This window comes from Ixodes scapularis, unplaced genomic scaffold, assembly GCF_016920785.2.
Source record: "Ixodes scapularis isolate PalLabHiFi unplaced genomic scaffold, ASM1692078v2 PGA_scaffold3__209_contigs__length_174095766, whole genome shotgun sequence".
In the NCBI taxonomy this organism is placed as follows: domain Eukaryota; kingdom Metazoa; phylum Arthropoda; class Arachnida; order Ixodida; family Ixodidae; genus Ixodes; species Ixodes scapularis.
In genome coordinates, this window is record NW_024609868.1 from 13,306,407 (window position 1) to 13,328,196 (window position 21,790).

Below are 21,790 nucleotides of genomic sequence, written 5' to 3' on the forward strand. Positions count from 1 at the left end.
CATGAAGTTTGTGGCTTATTTTTAACTTTTTAATTAAACGAAATAATACATTTCAAGAATATATGTTTCTTTTATATCATCCATAAAAAAACACCAGCGAAATAAACTTTTATCTAATATCGGTTCCAGGGTTTTTCGTAACGCTATAAGAGCACGACAATAGATTGCCAAAGAACAGTTATGTGGAATATTTATAGCCGAACACAACGCAGTCTTCAACTATTACATATTTGCGAAAGGCTAATACATAACTGAAAAGGATGATGAGATAACTCCCTTACGTTATTATAGGTGTTGTCTTTGACTTATGTTATTTTTTCTTATCTTAGTGATCTTTCTTGGTGATCGAATATAAAAAAAGATATATTCTTACGAAAGAATAATTTTGTTTCGTTTCCTCCAATCCCATGTTCGAAATATTTTATGGACAGTATCCCCCCAATTGTTGAGAACTAAGCACTATTGCCTTCAGCTAAGTTCATGATTGATTTCTTAGCAGGTTCCTTTCTGCCTTAACCGATTTGTGAAGACATTTCGATCAACCACTTATTGACCCTTTTAACATCCAAGTGTTATCTTCTGCCGCCTCCAAAGAGCACCATGTTCAAATGCCCATTAGGAGTAACTACAAAATACTGAATACCTACTACCTAGGTACTTTGTCGCTGTGTTATTAAAAGCATTTTAACGCGGTTTCTTTTGCATTTGTTCGTTTGTCACTCATTATGCGCCTCTTTCTGCTGCAGCGCAGCGACCTCTCCACAGCCACAAGAAAAACGAAGGCCTACCGCGCCAGTTCACGACCTTTGTCCCAGGTCGAACGGCCAATATGAGCGCACACCGAGCTTCCCACGCAGAGCGCCAGTAAAGCAGTCGAGCGCATTGCACTCTTCTCGAGCCGTGCACAGAAGGAACTCGTTTTGGGCTGCCTCGCTCAGAGCGCTTCGCTGCAGCGCCCGAGGAACGGGTGGACCGACCGAGCAACTCGGTACAGGAACAGTAGATAAAGCTTTGCTCCCCGGCATCAGGCCACTGCAGGCACTCGCAAGAGAGCGGGGAGAGCCGCCGCTTCCTGCTTTTTCTTGCTGCGAACGGATCCTCTGCTCGGCTGGCCGCTTCGCAGCAGCCGCCGACCGTCATGCGTAGGACCCAAAGACAACTGGGTGGCTGCCGCTGTGCCTACGAAACCGGGACACCGCGGGTATCCACGAGGAAGGGAGAGCGCGGCAAACGCTCTTGGCTGCTGCTGCCGCTGCGCGCTGGAGCCCTTTTAGCTTTGGCTCGAAGGAAAGGGTTTGACGCCTTTTTATGTCGTCTCGGTTTTGTTGACTGTGCGATCGCCATCGAGCGCACGTAGCTGGCGAGACGTGCCCGCTGACGGAATCGACGAAAGCGTGAGCTCTGTTCGGACGTTCGGCTCTTCTTGGGGAAGTCGTGGCCGACTTCCCTACCGGGTTGTGTTCCTAGAGTTTGGCGGGACCTGTCGTGTCAGTGCAGGTTCAACTTTCCATCGAATAACACGTGACCCTACCAAAACGTCGTAGATGAAGGCTGGAATTCAATAGTTTGAAAGCTTTAAAGTATATGGTTTTGGGAAAATACCTAGATGGCACGCTCAAGCCTCAAAGAAATTCAACGTGAAGATGAATCCCTCTTGTTGCTCACAGCACACGTCTCTGTTCAAGGAGAGAACTCTGAAGTATTTCAAGTGGGTTAGGGACAAGTCTTACTAAATTCCACGAGGTATCCACAGAACCATACTTTCTTCCACACAAGGTTCTGATGCCACCCACGGGACGTCGTGCCAAACAGGACACACAACGCGAGTCAAGACACAGGTTAGTAACACTAACGAGAAGGTCCCGCAGCCCGTGGCCGCTAAGCCTACTTACGTATGTGCGGAGCCAGAAGGTGCCTGTACTTTTTGAGCTCGTACAGCACGTCCAAGTTGCCGAGGATAGGATGCGCCGCCGTGGGCCCCGGGATCTTGGAGATGAGCTCGGCGATGCGGCGCCGCCGCGCGATGTGCACAGCCACTGGCACGATACACGAGAGTAGTAGGGTCAGGGACCACAAGACCCTGTGCGACGAGAAGGGTAGGAACCCTGTCAAGGTCATGGGGAACAGAGTCGCCTCGCCGCCCACCGACATGGCTGGGCAGTGTCTGGTCAGGGCGGGCGCCCCGCCCGTCGGCCGATTGTCCGTGGTCGACGACTCGAGCGCGACCTCCTAAGCGCCGCGCAATGTTATCCCGGGAACGCCAACCGGACGGGCACACACATCGTCGGCCGTAACTGCGGCTAGACCGACGCACACAACGGTAGTACCCGACGAAACACACTAGAGACCGAAGAGCCGACTGGGAGTCACATGGGCGCCGTCCTACTGTCGAGTTCCTGCAGTGTGCCCGGTGAGAAGAAAACTGGGCCGAAGACGACCACGGGTCCGCTCAGCAGCTGCGTACGACGCCGCACGTCCGTGGACACGGCGGACGCTGGTGGCCATTCAGGCAGAGCTGGAACTCCTCGGCACATTGCATCGACCCTCACTGCTGATCCAGCTCCAGAACCGGCGGCGTCCCGCCTAGGCAAGTTCGCTGGCACCGCGCGGTGAAGTCCAACTCGGCGAAGATCCAGATATCCGGAATCCGGTCAGGGGTGCACGTGTTGGCCGGAACGCCAATCTAACACCTGGAGGAAACCGAATGGCAGACAGTGCAACTTGTTCGGCAGGCAGTGGCCGGCGATCGCGGACCCCGGTTGGGCAAGGGACAGCTTGGAGGAGACATGCGCACAGGAAGTCTCCGGGTTCCTGGCAGCTTGCGTGGTGTGCGCAATGTTCGTGGCCTCGGATGTGCGACCCCCCCCCGAGACAACGTTCCGCCGAGTCGTCGGGGCTACTCCGCCACCACCCTGAGGAAACGCACTGTGGACCGTACTAAAAGCATTGATGTAATCCTCCAAACGGGAGCAGCACCACTGTCTGTCCGAGACGCACACGTGGCACGTGACTGCTCGACGGCCAATACGGTCGACAGGGCGTGACGTCACTGCCGAAGGCGACCCCCTCCCCCACGACTCTCGATAGGCCCTTTCGGCTTCCTCATTGACTCTCGCCGCCGTCTCTCGGCGTCCCGTTAGCGAGAAGTTTCGCCCGAAACGAAACCGAGAAAGGAGAAAATGCAAGATGGCGGCGAGAAGGAGAAAGCCGGAGAAAGTTTTCGTTGCTGGTGGTTTTTTTTTCTTTTTTTCGCCGCTGGGAACTCGCCTAAAATAGAAAGTTAGCAACGGCGAGTTTCTTTCCTCGGGCTGTAGGCCACCATGATTATCGTCCCCTTCCCTCCTGCCGCTCGTTCACTTTCTCTCACTTTCTCCTCGGATTTATTTTTTATTGCAATCTTCGCTCCGTAGCACACGTTGCTTTCGTTCTCTTTTTTTTTTTTTTTTTTTATACCTTTTTACACCTGGCTTAGGGGGTCTCTCGCTTCCAAAGTTCGGAATATTTCAGCTTCCTCCTCCAAGCTTTATTTCAACTTGGTTTACATTTTCCGGGCCTGCAACTCTCGCCCTCTCCCTTTAGTCTCCTCCTCCCTCTCTGTTGCTTAGATCACCTACGCCCATAAGAATTTTTGTTTGTTTATCTTCACACGCGAGACTGAGGGAAGCGACGACGAGAGACAACGATATGAAATAAAAGAAAGAAAATAAAATAAAGAGGAACTCTTACGTTGTGAAGATGCGTACGTGAGCTCCATCTCGTTCGTCCTTCGCGGTCTTCTTTTTCGCCACGTCGATCTTGCAGCATCCCCGAGGAACGTTCGAAAAATACTAACAAATACAAAGGCGATAGAACGAAGACGTGACGACGAATTTGCCTCTCACGATTTCGTTCCGTGAGCTAATGATCAGTCAACCGGCTTAGCTACAATTTCTTCTTAGGCAACGGCGTGTTTTAAACTACATGCTTTTTATCGTTCCTTTTTCCGGGCAACATTCAGCCTACCTTTATTTTGACTAAACTTATCTTTTCTTGATATCGTTTCGAATGTTGCCGGATACCCATGCTTTTGGGAATTTTTGAGATGGCTAGGTTTTCATTTTGTTTCCTTTTTATTTTGTCAAACAGCACGAGTGGCTTACACTACCAGCTCTAGAAACCGTTCATAAGTAATTCTGAATATTTTCCCCCATAGAATAACATCTGAATACAAGTGACTATACTTAAAAGATCTGTGCAAAAACGTTCATAATTAAGACTTTTGATTTTTTCCCCTCGTTCAACCGCAATGTCAATGAGAAGTGATTCCTTCCTCGTTCTACTCAAGGAAAGGTTTCCTTATAACACAGAATAGATATTTTGCGCGATTGCGTAAGACATGTAACGGGCACACATATAACATTTGAAACATGGCTTCCAGAGGCATAAAATATCGTTCTATGAGTCTAAAAGGAGAAATGAAAGTTTTATTTCTAACTTGATATCCATCCCAATATCTATAAACATAGAGCTAATCTTGCTCCGCATAGTCAAACACTTAATCCTTTTGATCGTTCATTGATACGTATAATATTCCTAATTGTTTAACCGAAATCGAGAATTCGTGACGAAACTTAGTCCTCCTCAATTCGTCTTTTTTTTTTTTTTTTTCTCCGGAGATCTTTCTTAGTCCGCCCCGCTTTGGTCAGACCTCCTCCGCGACCTCATGCAAGGGACTGAGCTACGAAAGCGCCATCAACAGCCGCATTAGCAGTTGTCCTTTTCAACCGAGGGATGCCGGCAGCGGCGCTAGACATTCTTCTGGTAGCTTTACCTAGTCACTCATGCCTGTCGGGACGGGGGCGTATAATCTTTGTTCCATTTCTATGGCCAGCAGGACGGCTTCGTAAAAGGAACAAGTAAACACGCCGAGGTTTGGGCGTTCGGAAATACAAAGGTGTTCGCTGTTCGCGGGTCGTTTCCGTCCCTCGGTAGCGTGTTACTGTTGATGATGTTGTGGACCGCGCTCTTGTTGCTCAGGCGACAGGAAGGCCGTTATTCGCTTCCCGCCAAAGTCCAGGCCCTCTCTCTCGCTCTTTCCGGGTGTATGTGGGACTACCGACTTTGGTTGGTCGGCAAGGTTTTGTTCTTTCTGGTGGAGCGCACTCCGGTATTCTGGTAGCCCAGAGAACGTTCGCCCCTTTTCTTTGTCTTCGTTTTGCAACACGCTGGCATTGACGCAATGGAGGAAACCTTTGGCGATTGGAATGGATTAGGCCGTATCGCTCGAAAAGAAATTTTTATTTTTATTTTTTTCTTGTTTCGCACAATCGGGTCACGGAGGCTCTGGCAGTCAATCGTTTATTAGTTTATTTATTTTTCTTCTTTACGGTAACGCCTTCACTTAGCCGATCTGCAGAAAGTATTCAAAACGCTCTATCACGAGAGAACACTAGCCTCAGAACTACTGTAGTGAGTTGACAACACCAATTACTTTAGGTTGTGTAGCCCATAACGCTACGCTCTGTACAGGAGATGAACATTTCTGTCCAAGATATGACTTAACAAACCAAACGTGAGGCCGCACGTGAGCTGGTGTAAGTTCATGATTGTAGAATTACCCGAGTCTACGGTGACGACAGAAAAATGACACCAAAGACTCGGGTAATTCTACAAATATGACATAAATATTTTGATAGACAAATCATTGCCTGACCGATTAGCTAGGTCATGTGGCTGTGACGTCGTGACTCTATCGACCAATCAGACTTTTCGCAACTTTTCTGTGACGCCACCAGCTTCTCTGGCACGCCATTGAGGTCGGCGCGACACGAGCTCCCTAATCTTATCGCTTTAAAAATCTCGCACCAAAGAACCACATCGAAAACCTAAAGAGAAAAGTCTTACGGCCACAAAGATTCCAAAAAGTAGAGGTGCTTGCGGTTGCCTTATATACTTTCTTTACTTACTGGCTACCTAGGGAAAAAGCGGCACTTATATTTTCACATATGCTTTGCGTAGAACTCATTGTTGCGATGTATACAACTTTTCCAAAAGGGCGCAGCCATCTTGAATGCCGTTACTTTCAGTATCGGCTAAAACAAAGTTTTGCCGTCGCCACGCTCATAGAAGACATCCAGGATAACTATAAAGGTAACACTCACACATTTTTGTTTTGCCTCACCTCTATGCTTTTACCAAGTTAAAATGATGTATTCTTTCTTTTTTTCATCGCCCATGCCATATATGTCTACCAGGGGGCTGTGGATAAAAGTAAACGAAAAAATGTGTATAGAAGAGCCTTACAAAGAAAGGAATACGGAAAATGTTTCATTCCCAAACTTTGACTTCTATTAGATTTTTGTTCGTGGGAAACGTCGGGATCTGTGTCGCAGCTCAGGTAACGTTTTTATGTTAGAACGATATAAGTGCCTCGTTTTCGCTGGTCTCACTGTGTAAATCTCAGTCATCGTCTTTTTGCATGATTCGTGTCATGCTGAAACTTGATGTCGACAAGTCAGTAGCGGTTGAAGACGATGTGCGTTATAATATATCGTATTGCTGTGACAACTGAACAATTTTTATTCAAGTCCTTGGAAATCGCTCATGATCGCGACCAAACAAAACTTATTGGCATCTCAGTGTTAGCGGAAAAGCCAGAACGATTGGACGTGCCTTTCGATTTGTATGCTCATATTTTCACAAATATTCGCGTATGCTTTTTGAAATGTTCACTGTGACAGTAAACATTTCAATATTCACTGTGACAGTCACAGACATCAATTGTGGAACTAAGCGCATTTGGTCCCTTCATCGCCTGGGCAGACCTCAGTTGTCGGCGCTTCGAGTGTTCGATGAGAGAGTACACGCACGGGAGTTTTTTTAGAATGCTTACCAAGAGATAATAGAGTAAACAAGTTTTCCAAATGCTCCAAAATAATTTTATTGTATACTTATGTTTACGACCGTAATTGCCATAGTTTTGAAACAATTAAATGGAAAAAAATTAAAGTGTACCGGTGTCTTTTTTATTTTTATTTTCTCAACAAATCGCATGGAAAAAGGGGGTCTTTCTCGATTGGAAAGAACTGGAAATGTTTATTCTAGGGTTTTGGCAAATTCCCCATTACATTTCTCGGAGACGATAAAACGTCGGGATAACAGCGGTAATTTACAGTAAAATGTGCAACCCACGGTACATATGCTAAAGCTTATAGGCATTTTCGTTGTCATTTTCATCGCTGTAAAATGTAACCATTTAATGGCGATGCAAATTTATATATTTTCACTCGTGTGCTATTTTATTTTCTATTCAGATTTCGAAGAAATATTTTATATATTTACAGTGAAGTGTGATTGTCGTTCATAGGTTATAAAATTTGCTTACAAAAGAGAAGAGTCTTATCTGTAGCTTTTGAACAACCGTGAACATAAGAGAGCCAGCATTTCTTTCTATTTCGGTGCCACTTCCCTTAGTAACAAGAAACAAGCGGCGCCCTGATCCGAGTGATATCCAGCGACGCAATCGTTTGTTTCACACAATATACTCTTCATCAACGCAGCCTATTCAAAGAGGGGAAACAAGTGACCGCCCCTTGAACTTAAGATGTGAACATCCGATGGAAGGCGGCGACGGGGTCAACATAACAAATATTTCAGCGTCGTCCGAGTAGCAGCAGGACGCCGAACGTTTCCTCATTTCAGAATGCCTTCAGCGCAGGCGTATACGCTGTGGGTTCGTAATTTCCTCAGCCCATGCCCGACGCTTCCCCTTCAGGTGCCATCTTGCCAGAGTGTATGTGTCGGCTCGTGTGTGTGTGCGTGTCTATGTTCAGTGCGCGTGTGTGTGCATTTGTCTTCATGTCTGTGCATGTGTGTAGGTTTGTGCGTGCGTATTCGTGCTCAATGAGCTTGTGTGCGTGTCTATGTGCGTGCGTGAGTGCATATGTGTGTGAGTGTGTTCGTGCGAGTGTGTATGTATCCCCGGGCGGCCAAATAAAAGAAGTGAACAAGTAAAAAAAATAGAGAGAGAACTGGATGAAAACGACAATAGTAAAAAAGTTCCTCCGGTCTAAATCGGGTTTCGCTGCCGCTCACGGAAGTTCATGACGTGGTCCCACGCGCCTATGTCGTAAAACGTTTTGGACGCTCTTAGTCTCCCCCCGCCCCCAAGCCTCCGGCCCTGTCGCAAGCAACCCACCAAGACCGTGGAGGGATTCATAACTTCCACGCAACTTCCGTCTATTTCTAGTTTGTATGTGTTGCATGTTATCGCCTCGGGTGTTGCTCGAAGCGGGTTGAACATCCTATAAAGCTAATATATTAATAAAAGGAAAAACCCGAGCGTTAAATTTTTAGCCCTGAAAGCGTGGCAAAACGAGCTCGACTTTCTAAAACTATTGTTGACTTTAAGGCGCAACGCGGAGATAGATTTGAAATACGCAAGGCATTTTGTAACCATTAAATTGCAGTACTTCTCATGCTCTAAAAAAACATCAGTTATTGTTATGCAATTAAGCATATAAAAATGCTGCCAGAGCTAGTAGTCCAGGGAGATCGACTGATGCGAGATAGCATGGGAAGGCTGAAACGGTACCCACATTTCTCGTTTTTAAATGTCATCGTCAATCGGCCCTTTTTTATCTATTGAATTTCTCGAAAAACATTTTGTTCTGGTAGCTTAGTAGCTGCAGGTGGGCCCATGGAAGGCTTATGCCAAAGTTATTCTTTTCCCCCTATATGTGCTTTTGTTTCTTTTTCTTGTTGTCGATATTATAATCTACGTTCGCGCAGCTGTTTTATTTGATCTTTATTGCATTTTTCGTCATTATTCAAATTTTGCTCTGTTTAGATTGGAGCGTATGCAGTAGCCATATGCCGGGAGAGGACTACCAAAACCTCAGGCGCTTATGTCGCGTGACTTTGCATCTCTAACTTCTTCCCACCTTCTTTTGTTCCTCAGTTTTCTTTTCTTCCTTTTTTGCTTACATATGCCGCTAACAGACATTCTTCGATAAAAACAAATTGAATAAGACGTCATCATACGACAAAGAACGTGACAATTCCAGTGGTTAGGACCAATAAAAAGTTCATTTACTTTAAAGATTTCTTTGAGTTTATTTTCAGTTTATTATCTACAGAACCTGCTTAATGCTTTCAATTAAAAATATATATTTTTGTTTACGCTACACCGAGAAGTTCTTATTCATCGGTCGAAAGGTTTTAGAGTATATTAATGGTTTATCAAGTTACCGACGCTAAAAGAATATACAAACTCATTTTAATGTTGACTACGTCAGCAAAATCAACAAGGTGGATTTGTTTTACAATTAGTGCTCATTCTAAAACGGTGATTGATTGAAAACTTATATGTTTCCAAGTAACCATAAAATAAAACGATCATCCGAACATTGCATATCTTTTGCAGAAAACATTTGTATGTCCAAAAAGGTAATCGCAATTAAACATATTGACAGGTTATTAACGTCCTACTGTTAGACCCTTCATGAATCCTTTCAAACATTATTAATAACTCCTTTATAATCGTTTCGACGTTGCTGTTGTTTAAAATCATCGGTTATTTTTCTGTAACATGTCGTCGACCTCGTTGTAAAGGATTTTTCCTCATCTTTATTCATCAATACAAAACATCTTTCACGCTGTGGACAATACCTATATATTTTTGTTTTGTTTTTGTGTCTTTTCAATTAAGCTTAAAGACTTATAGAAAAAACGCCCCATCTACGGGCCCATGAAAGTTTTCAGGCGTCACAAAATCAGTAGTGGCTTGTCAATAAGTACTAGTTACATCATCATGTCATGTAGCAAACCACCAGACTTCATTAGTCTTCCCAATTTTTAATCTGCTCTGCGGTTAGAATGCATAAGGCTGCAAATGACGATCTGCATTCAGGGTTGTATGAGTCCTTTATACAACTTTTAGGATGCGGCGAGTCTTAGGTCGTCTGCCATTATATTATAAGTGAATACATTAATACGAATAAAAGACTTCACGCACCTTAATCATCGTACAGTTAAATGGATTAACGCTCTTTGCTTTTGCTTTTTGCAAAATTTTGAACTAACACTTTAAGCCTTCGAAGGGAGATCATCCTTAGTTATCTTGTGTTTACCTGAAATTGTATTCACTAATTCAAAATTGGTTATGTAGGTGTACCAGCGGCTAACAATGCGTGCAATTTTGCTTGGTATAAAAACAGTTTTGTGCTTGCTCGTTAATTTCGTGGAATTCAATTCAGACAGTACTCAGCAAAGTAAGGAAAATGTGCTTGAATTGCCAATACAAAAAGGCTTAAATTCGTCAAGTCTATAATTCGGATTTGAAAGCGCCGTTCAGTTCTCAGCCAACGAAGAAACCAGTGAAAGAAATTTGAGTTCGGTCGTGAAACTAACCACACTTGGCTCAGTTTTGTGCAATTCCCCGTTAACTAAAAAAGAAAAAGATTCCTTTAAAAAACTATTGTGTTCTGCAGACTTTTACACAAATAATATCTCACTCTCCTTCCCTGCATTACAAGATTAATGTATTATCGAAAGCCCTAAATCAACTGCCTCCGGTTCCTTCATTCTTTAACCAACATATGTTATTGCTTGTACACCAGTCTACTTCTTCATTTGATAAAATCTGAGGCTAAGGAAACATTTCGCAGTCTTGTTTCTCTGAACTCTTACACCCATTCCGCGTACGAACCTATAAAAAAAGCACTAGAATAGTTATAGAGTTAATCCATATCATCGTATTCTTATCGCTACTCGTTATCGCGATTGGAGGTAAGGAACCGAAGCTAATACCAGTCCTCCTTGTCCGTCCAAGCGGTGTCAATGGCGGCCCACAGAAAGCAGGCCGGCGTCCCTGAAATTGAACTTGACTATCTTGTTCCGACTGCCTGACCCGCTTCGTCCCCCGAGCCAGCGGTGGGCTGACCGGCGAGACTGTCGGCAGTCCGGTCGCCTTCTTCCCTTTCTACGTGACGTCGGTAAACCAGGCAGACGGTGCAGCAGCTCGCCGCTGCAACTGGAGCGCGGAAAGAACACTTGGCCGGACGGGACTGTCGTCGTGCCCGTGAGCGAGCGAACGCTGCCGGCCAACGACAACGACCACGACGGGCGGCAACGGCGACGCACAGTGGACGACGTCACGGTGGACGAACTTCTTGGAGGAATCGGCCGCCCAGATTTGTTGGCGCGAGCGTCCGTCGCGTGGCTGATTACGACAACGCGGGATACCTTTATACCTGGTTTCACACGAAGTCCAAGCGCGACGTATGCGACCGTATGGAGCAAATCAAACAGCGGCAAAAAATGCATTGTCAAGACACTCGTTGTCTTTGTGCATTTCCTATCACCGATCAAACCAATCATGCATGAAAAAACAGAACGATGGATTAGTGAGAATTCACTGTACGTGATTGGTCCAGCCGATGACAGCAAACGCATGGATGGGACGAATCTCGTGACAATGCACCTTTGGAGCCGTTTGATTGCCTCCATCCGATCCATAGAAGCAGACGAACTTGCGCTCCATATACGGAGCGCAAGTTCGTCTGCTTCTTGCACGGCGGTTGCGATGACGTCACCACGCCAAACATTTAGTGGCTGATCAAAAAGAAAAAAAAAAATAGTGGGTAGATCTCAAGGCATCTAGCATAGAGGTCTACCCACTATCCTTTCAATCAAAGCCAATCCGAACTCCGCTTCGTTCTGACTTCAACTCAGCCCCTTCGCAAGAAGCAGACGACTTGCCCTCCGCATAGCATCGGTTGCTGTCGGACTTGGTATAAAACGGAGTGTGGCGCGAACTTGTTTTGGAGGGACAAGATGTCACGGATTAGCGCACTGTTGATGGGATAATGAATACAGGACAGCTTGTAGCTACTCTGCGGTCTCTGACGGTTTTTCCAGGTCCCCAATATAAGAACAAAATTTCGGACTTTCGGCGCCCTGTTTATTATCGCGAAATTCAAAAATAAACGGCAAATGAAGGATATGCCAAGACCAATGTTCAAATTTTCCCGCATTTTCTAGAGGGGTAATGTCTCACTTTTTTTTTTTTTTTATTGCGTCAGTTTTGCCACGGGGCATCAGGAAAGGGGGATAGGGTTAGGGAAGTAAAGATTATAGGTAGGCATGCAACCCGGTTTCGCGCAGGTACGCGCGAAACGTTTTAAAACTTGCACATCAAGCAGGCATTAAAAAAAAATACAAGAAAGAAACAAGAGCAGCATACTGGGCATTTTTATTCGTTCTTCTGGGGCTAGCATGTTTAGCATTAACTTCACACCCTCAAGCTTATAATATCCCGCCGGGAACGGGCTCTACTGAATTACAACATCTGGCGTCGTGTTTACACAGTTGCCCGTAAAACCCCTCACATTACAAGGGGAAAAAAACGGAACAAACGGAGAACTCTAAGTTTGAAAATTTTATAACTTCTAGAAGAAAAAAAAAGTTATGTGCAGTAATTTCGGATTACTAAGTCGAATATGGCCATTAATATGTTGAATCTATTTTAGGCGAAACATCTACTATTCATATTTCGCCGTGAAATGAGTTCAAGACATTGTTGTGTTTTTGGGTGACCTCCATTTCTAAGGCGCGATTACCTTGATTAACACAAAAAGGTCAGTGTCCCTGAGATTAGGTTCAGTTTTTGCGCCGCTCTAGAGGAAATATTTGGCTCGAGAAGTGCGTCGATTACCCCGGGGTCTTACACGTGCTAAAGGTAGCAGTAATTATACGAATGGATATGTCCATATAAAATGCTCCCACGCACCGAAAGTGGCACGAGTGGGGATTGAGCGCATAATATCTGAAGAGCCTGAGGATTTGCATACATTTGTTTGGCTTGCGTTAGCACCGCGTTTTCCGTAAATAAATGCTTTATTTAAAATACGTCTAGCTTAATATGAATATATGATGTAAAATCCTCCTTTATTACTATGAAAACCTGATTTCTTTAGCATCATGTCACTAGCTTGTAGAACATCTCTAAATTGCTCAGGATAAAAGAGATTACAAATAATTAAACATCACAGCCCAGCGTTCGAAAAATGAAGCCTCTTTGGTTTGATGTCTTTACATTGGAAGGCGAGAATTGGAACTTTGCAGCCACTACAGAGAAAAAGGTCGAGTGAGTTGGTATGCGTTAATCACTATGAAAATCCCACAATCCTCAAATACGAGGACAGACATCGCGCAGTACATCTCGTGTCGTCTCGCGTGTGCACCCTTTGTTTTAGTGCGTTCATTTTCAGTTTTAGCTTCATCACAAAGCGATACGACGAAACACCTTTTCCCTAAAGGTAAACCTCCTTCCGCCATGTTCGTTTACGCAGACACTTAGTTATAGGCGTCATTTTTGGTGTTGGCAAAAAGTTACAGCATGGTAAGTGGCTCCGTCGAAGTCAAAACTCGTAAATACATTCGGGGACGTATTTGGGTTGCATAAATTCAAGATTATTGCCATTTGTTTTGTTTCAGGGTCGCTCGGGCAGCATCCATACTAGAGTCTTTGTGACCGCCGACCGGTCGTCTTCTCGATCGCCATCTTAAGTCCAAATAAAAACCAGTATAAATGAAACTGGAGTGTCAGATACTCCTGTTTTGCGCCGCCGACAACTTCGGCAGACGCTGTCGATTATGACACCAGAAAATCCGACCCAGTTGGAAAAAAAAAAAAAAACATACGGCTAAAGTGCATCAGCATGGCGTCTGGCGAGGATGTGAGCAGAGAGTATGTCGCGTGAAACCATCCTGTAGGGGCGCTGTCTATCGAGCGAAAGGCCCCTTTTTCACACAATAATTCTAAGCGGAAAGGCACGCGATGAATTCCACATCGTATACTCATCGGGCCGGTCAGGTACTTACAGTACATTCAGGTCGCGATATGATAACGTCTCGTGTAAAGAAAATAAACGTTTTCCGTTTGAAGGTAAAGTGGGGTCTCGCGCGGGTCAAACGGCTTACCCCTATTCAACGGAGTGTCCGAAATATCTTTGCGTAATTGCTGCTTCTTTACGAGTGTCCTGCGTAGCTCTTTGTTTTTTGGTAGATATTGTGTTAGCGAAGACCCAGTCCGAAGATTTAGGTGCGCAATACCCTCGGCGACCTTATGTGGACAGCAAGTCGTCTGCTTTTTGCGCAGAAGTTTTGGTGACGTCAGAACGATGCCAAACTCGGATTGCCTTTGATTGAAAGGATACTGGGTAGCAGGCACGTAACCAGGATTTTGTTTCGGGAGGTAAGGGGGGGGGGGGGGGGGAGGGGGAGGGGCCGCCCGTGACAATATGCTATATGAGAGGGAGGGGGGAGAGGAGGTCCCAGCGAAATTAAAGATTTCGGGAGGAAGGGGGGCCCGGGCCCCATGCCCCCCCCCCCCCCCCCTCTGGCTACGTGCCTGCTGGGTAAACCTTAGTGCTACATGCCAAGAGATCTACGCACTATATTTTTTTCAGTCAGCCAATAAGAGCTCGGCGTCGACCTGACGTTACCGCAACTCCTGAGCTCGAAGCAGACGAACTTGCACTCCGCATAGTCTTTTATAGCAGTCAACGTGTTGGATCTGCTAAAAAAAGCAGGCACACTTGTTGCGCTGAGCACAAGTCACGACGGCCCCACGCGTTACTTCTCTAGGAATCCTCCATGACTCAATTACGCTACAGGCACTGTTAGGACAATCTCTTGGCTCTGCTTAGGATCGGCGTATAGGCGTTCTAGTCCTGCAAGAACAACGAGGCCAACAAGAACAACCCTGTAAAATTTAAAGGTCTGTAGTGGGTGTGTATACTGTACCTATATCTCTCCCTTGGCTTTCTTGTGTTATTATAACTAGTATCTTTCGATTAAACATAAATCAGACATATTTTAAAACCCGAAGGCGCTGTGTTTAGTTCATCTATTATATTGCTAATAATATCTCGAATCATGGTCAACATTCATTTTCGCACGCACATTATAACTTCTCCAATTAAAAGCATTTGGTAATTGCGCCTTACATCATCTAGTCAAGTACAGCACAAAACATAGGTTTCGTAGGGTCCTGCTCAGGATCCGTGTTATCCCTATATGGGTCTCATCTTATACGACACTTGAAAATATGTAATAATATTAAATACAATACAACTAAGACGGTCCGGATTATATGCACTGTATCTTGAGGTCAAGATCACAACCGCGACGGGGATTCGTTGGTGGAAGCAAACTCGTGCCAAATAAAGGGCCGTTCCTTCTGTCGGTGTCGTCGATCTGACTCAGCGGTGATTTGTTGGGATTTTTCTTTTTGTTCCTGGGCGGCTGTATTCCTGCCGGTTTTCTTCTGGTTAGCGTCTTGTGATTCAGCTGACATCATATGGAGGTCATGCACTTCCGCGTTCTGCGCTCGGTTCCGATTCCCGGCTATGTGGGTCAACGGCGCTTTCGCGCTACTTCGGGTGTTTTCCAGACCCCTTTCGCTTTTGCTTCATTGTTTCTTTCTTGTTATTTTTTTTCTGTTTTTAGGCCCCCTTAACGGAAGCGAGCGAAAACTGGAAAAAAATACATCGCTTTGACGCCTTCTCAATTCGAATGCTCAAATGTTCCGCTGGTACTGCGCAGGTAATGATAACGCCAGTTCCGGACACAGCTTCCTCAGAAACATTCGGTGCGCACTCGCAATGCTATCCGGTCGTTTTACTTGGGCGTTTTTTTTTTTCGTTTTTTCTTTGTTTTGTTGTTGTTTTTTTTCAATTTATAATTATATATTTTTTTACATATCATGTTACGATCACCGCATTGTTTCACCCCGACCGGTTGACGAGCGGATGTTGGGATCACCCAAAATGATTCGTTTGTATTGTTTTATTTGTAAACTAAAGAATATCATCATGATCACACGATTACATTATGCGATGAGATTTTTAAGATTGCTCTCCAATGACCTATATGAAAGTTCAATGAACTGACGATACCCAGTAAAGGCTTAACAACGTTCACTTATGATATCAATCTATTTGTTTTGATTCGATGCTTCTAATAGTTTAATTCTTATAAGCTTGCATATTAGCGAGACAAATCATGCTTATTTCAACAATGCTTAGAAAGTTGCGGAACTAGAGATGGTGCTGAGTGACGCGTGCAGCTTGTTTGAGCCTGCTGCAGCTTAAGTAATATCTACATTTGCAGGCTCTGCCTTTGTGTCAGCATCTTTGATAAGTCACAGTCTGAAAGAATGTTTCCAGATGTTCGAAGGCCATGCAGCTTTTGTGAATATTCGGCGTCCAGTCAAATAGGCCGATGCACAGAGGCAACTATACGCAACATGAGATTGCACTAGGAGTATCGCAATCGAATCATTTTGTCATGACGTCCTTCCTGCGCGATTCTACTTAAAGGCCTACGAACAGACACAAAATTCTGCAAGGCAGAAGATCCTCCACACCCTAGGGGAGGAGGAAACAGGCAACGATGGACTGGGTAGAAGGGGAAGAGGAGGAAGCGGGGAAGTATCGCAATCGAATCATTATACCATGACGTCCTTTCTGTGCGATTCTACTTAATGCGCATCGTATGTGAAATGCACACGAAACGGTAACTTCTTAATAGATTCTCTCATAGGAATCGTCAATAATATCCTGAATGACCTGTGTTTTCTCTAGTAATGTAAAAAGACTACATCATATACTTCCAATTATAAATGGCATTGGATTTCGCTACTGCGATACACTGCCGTAGTCTAAAGGAATGTTGCAAGACAAATTATGCAACCAACATACGCAACGTTCTCCTAGTTTGAATTCACGTTTTTGTATTCCTACATTCAATGTTGCAAGATTTTATGGGGAGGCCATTGTTATAGTCGTTTCTCTAAAAGACATCTGCAGGACCACGTGAGTTTAAATATACCTGACTGCTTATTCCCAAAATACTAAGGTATTCGACACTTGCGGCACATCTCCCGATTGTTCTAGCAAAACACTGTAAACATTGTTTCAGCCGAAGAACTCTAAAAATCGTTAGGCTTATTAAAAGCACTATAGATGAATATAATACAGTATTAATTATTCCAGTTCGAGCCTCAGAAGTGCATACTTATTCCTACAGTGGAAATATTTTTTTTTCCTGTTTTTTGCATTGACTGCTTTTAGCCACCTATGCAACATTTTGAGTTTCTGACCATCATAATCAATAGCTTAACATTTCTGAGATTCGTGATAGCGTGGGTATCATATATAACAAACATCTAAATTAAAATTTACTATTTCTCATTAAACTTTGTTATTTCTTAGAAAAAAAAAAAGGCCGCGCAATCTTGCAAGTGTAAACACCTTAAGAATCGCCGAAACAGTCGTGAATCTCCAAAACCAATTTTTGCTTCCAGAATATTTCAATAAGGATGAAGAAACGCCACCCCTCAGTGAATCACTGTAAAGCCGAATACATGTCCTAGTCGAATATCATGTTCAAATGTCTCCTGGTGTTGATACACCACCTTATAACCATACCACTGAGTTAGAAAACATATGTATTATGAAGCTAGTGTTAGAGCCTTGTTTATTCTCGCAACACGTGCCTGCAAAATATATGCAAATTACCAATACCCTAAAACTATTCCACAGAAAGTCATATCTTAACCATTTAGTGAAATTTCCATATTCTCCGCACTGGCTTAGCGATATAAAGTCCTAGAATGCAAGAAACGAATAATTAGTAAACCTCTAATACCCCGATACAAGACAATTGACAGCAAAAAATGGAGTGCACAAACGTAGTTTCACAATAGCGTCTTATACTGCGCCGTGTCAATAAATTTAAACGCCCCCCCCCCCCCCCCCCCTAAAAAATTAAAAAAAAATTGCATACGGAAACATTTACCTTACCTATGGCCACGTTCAAAGACGAAAATATTTGCTTTCGAAGCTGCGGTGGCGGTTCGTGAACTGGATGTCGTCACATGGTCGCGCGGATGGCTTTATGGGTCACGTCACCCGAACCGATGCACTCATCCTGAAAGTGCCTCCTAAAATACTCGGCCCGCTTCAAGTATGCGCCGGCCGAAACGGGGGACGTCCGAAAAGACTAATGGAGAACTAATTCGGAAGTTGCGACTCAGTTTCCTGGCTTTCGTCACACTCGCAAAATGAGGAAGCGGTCGCGTAGGAAGCCGAAACACACGCGATTAGCCCAGTGCGCGTGCTCAGTCGTTCCGTGCTCCTTTCTCGGGCCTGAGAAAGAAACAAAGAGGAGCATGGTTTGCAGAGCATATTTTCGCGTGTTCCCATCGCTTGATTAAATGGCGACAATAGCCGCTGTAAAAGAAGAAGAAGAAAGAAAAAAAAAAGGGGGGGGGGGGGGAGAATGCGAAAGGCGTAGACCGGAATTTACAACCATGTAAGGCAGTGGAGTGGTTCCTAACCATTGACGATTCGCGGAATACTTCTGGATCGGCGGAGATGATGGACCACCCCGTGTGTTTTGAGGGGAAGATATATATATATATAGAGAGAGAGAGATGCAGGGTGACGCTAGAAAACAAACCAGGTGGATTTTAATCGACGTTTCGACTTGAGGCACGTCTTCGTCAGGAATATATACATATGCATATAATAATTATTTAATAAATGAATATAATTAAGGGCTAGTGCGCGGTAGACTTCTCTCATTGACATGCACACGAGAAAACTTACTCGAAAATTGGAATTTTTCCTCTCAATCTAAAACAAATTCAACTTTTACTGACGGGCTTGACTGACGAGGCTGGGCTTCCCAGATCCCCAGAATACTGTCGCGGACCCCAAAGGGTCACCGGACCCCCATTTAAGAACCACTGATGTAAGGAATGGGCGAAAAAAAATATTAAGGAAGGCTTTTTGTTTTTGGTACGTGGTGTCCTCCCCAGCTTCGACAGGACTCGTTGAGCGACAACTGTAAAGTAAAGATGCCTTGATGTTTGGAAGAGCAGGAGTGCGTTCGCGTAAATCCCGGATGGATAGTTGCTTCGAGGCATATTGGGCATCTGAATCAGTACAGAGTGCCTAAAAAAAATAGTGTTTTTATCTTTACCGCAAAGATAAACTACGTATTGCCGAGTGCACATTCTCCACCAAAATAAAGCGATAGCGATCGAGATGCCAAAGTTCCACAGCCAACTGTTACCGCATTTAAACGTTGTGAGTGATTTTCTGAAATGTTTAATGGGAAAATCGCAGCCGACGGAGCTCCCGAATACATTGAGTTGAATGACATCAGTTACCGAAAATGGGCAACATTACTTCATTGAAACTTTTTTGAAAATAACTTATAACTTTTGAATAACATAACGGTTACTTTCAAAACTGTGGCATCCGGTTCGGACTGCTAATTTCTTTCTTTGGGAAGAAAGTAAGCCTTCGGGAATTAGTAAATTAATTTTGTCGTTAAAAAAAAAAAATGGGGGGGGGGGGGGGGGCAGGTTGTACTTCTGAAACCTTTCGGTTGAATTTCATAAACATTTTAGGCGGCCCTTGCACTGTACGCACATGTCTCCCAATGTTTCGCAACTCCAGCCCGCCGCTCGCCCCCTTTCGGACTAACGGAGAACCAGAGAAGCAGGGACAGTGGCGACACTGGCGGCGGCGGCGCGGAGACGGTGGCAGAGTCCTTAGTGCCTTGCTGCTTCTATCACCGCATGGTTCTGGTCGCCGTGCGCGAAGAAATTTCAACGAAAACAGGAGAATAAGGATTCTGTTTCGCCTCGTAACAGCGTTGCACGAAGGGACTGGGATGTCTAATTTCATTAGGGACTCTTCGCGTATCGCATAAGCCGCGGATTTCTAGTCTTGTGGTCGCCAGCTCAAGCTGCACTCGACGTGACGGCCAATGCTCCCGCTAGTGATGTAGATCTCTAGCGCGTACAGTCTACGAAAATCTATTCTTTGCCCTAAGTAGGGAAAAACTGGTCGCGCAACGGTGTGTCGAACAATAGACATCGGAAGTGGTTTCGCGTTTTAAGGCCGTTACAAGGAACATGACCGTTTGCTCCAAACAATTTCAAAAGACAGAATACGCGTACTTGCTTTCAGGTAGTTACAAAAACAAATAAAAAATTGCTCGAAGCCTTTTATTGCGTCTATGTTAGCCAGCCGTTCGTGACGAGAGCTCAGAACTGGTAGTTTTGGCGAAGCGGGCCGCAACGTTGCAAATAACATGGTATACACGAATGTTTGGTATAATAAAATATTCATTCTTGGTATAGCATTATATAAAACCAGGTAAACACGCCGATCACGTTAATAGACAGTTTTAGCATAGCGTCACCGCAGGCTACCGTGAGCACGGCAAAGCTCTTGTCGCGCGCTGAAGATTATACTCCAAATCCCCAGCGTGAGCTTCCGGGTGCAATGCTACACTGTACGGTAGTCTGCAATCACGCTATCTTAAAACTTCATATTAATAGCCATAACGTAGTTTGATCACATGTTGCCATACACTAAAGCCGGGGTCACACTGCTTACACATCATACAAAGGGCACCGAGTCACTGCGAATCCCTGCTTCGAATGCCGTATGACAATGAGTTCAAGGAGGAGGCTTGACACGCGGCATTCGAACCACGGACATTGCGGTGACTTGTGTTTGCGGACTGTCTTTTGTATGATGTACGAGCAGCGTGGCCCCGGCTTAAAACCGTAACAGTGAGCAGCGAGTTATGAACCATGTGACACGAAGACATCAATATCGAGAACGCTGCTCTTCTGGAGCATGACGGTCACCGTGCCTGACTTACTTTTCAGAACACCAATGGCCAGGCAAAGCGCAAACACCATAATATCTGTGTCACCCTCAAAAATAATTTGCCACAAACAGTGACGTGGCCGGTGTCCAAAACGCGCTCGCCCTGCACAAAGCTTCGCAAGATGAGGTTCCCGAATGGTTTTGATATCCACATACTGGTTTTTCTAACGCACATCAACATCTCCGTCACCTGTAATGTGCTTCTACCCCGGCCGCATGCATTTGTAGACAAATGCATTATTTTTAGCGTACAGACCAGCGTCAGTGAGCAGGCGCACGGGAAAGCCTGGAGAATCTATCCCCGTCTATTCCGCCATCTTGGAATTCCCGCCCGCCATCTAAAGGGAGTTGGAGTTGCGAATAGCTATAGAGCATACGGCAAGTGCAGGCCTACCAGGAATACGACTGAAGCCTTTGCTTTGGACTTAGCCCTGTCGCTAGATTCCCAATATATACAATATGGGCAGTAGATGGCAATGCCACGGCATAGGGTTACGTTGTTTCTAACACAGAATTGTGGTATATGACTGGCACCTAACCATATCCGGTTAGGTGCCAGCAACGGAAGCCGACGGCCAGCCGAATCCTGACGTAAAGCTCGTCTCCTCTCTGATTGGAGACCAGTGCCGGACGAACCTCCTCCTCGAGTGCCTCCGTGTTACTCCCGACGGGGGTAAAACATCACGCGTTCAGACATACTGCGCCGCTCTGCTCTGTGAAACGAACGCGCTCCGGACTTCCCCAAAGAAAAAGCGCAACACAAAATTGAAAAAAAAAAGACAGAAAAACAAAAACGGCAGATTTCTACCGCAACGGGTTGAGGTAGTTCCGTGGGTTTGGTTCTCTTTTGCCTGAAGCTGGTACCAGGGCTCTGCTCCGCGTTGCTGCGTTAAAATTGTTCTGTCTTCCGCACGCTCCGTCTACTGCGTCTCACACTGCAACAGGCTCTGAGAAAGTCGCAATTATACTGCAACCACAGAAAATGTCGTCCACAAGTAAGATGTCCACGGAGCGCTCACGCGCTTACCTGGCACGATACATGGCCGCTT

General features: G+C 45.0%; 1 protein-coding gene across 1 annotated transcript in view; it reads right to left on the minus strand.

Annotated features, from left to right (window-relative positions):
* Positions 1–3,045, minus strand: part of LOC8038895 (cytochrome P450 4c3) — a 97,895-nt gene extending 94,850 nt beyond the window's left edge. The window contains exon 1 of the mRNA XM_029994680.4: positions 1,893–3,045. Within this exon, the coding sequence (XP_029850540.2) occupies positions 1,893–2,151 (259 nt within the window). The 5' untranslated portion in view covers positions 2,152–3,045. The remainder of the gene's footprint in view (positions 1–1,892) is intronic.
* Positions 3,046–21,790: the final 18,745 nt, after the last annotated feature.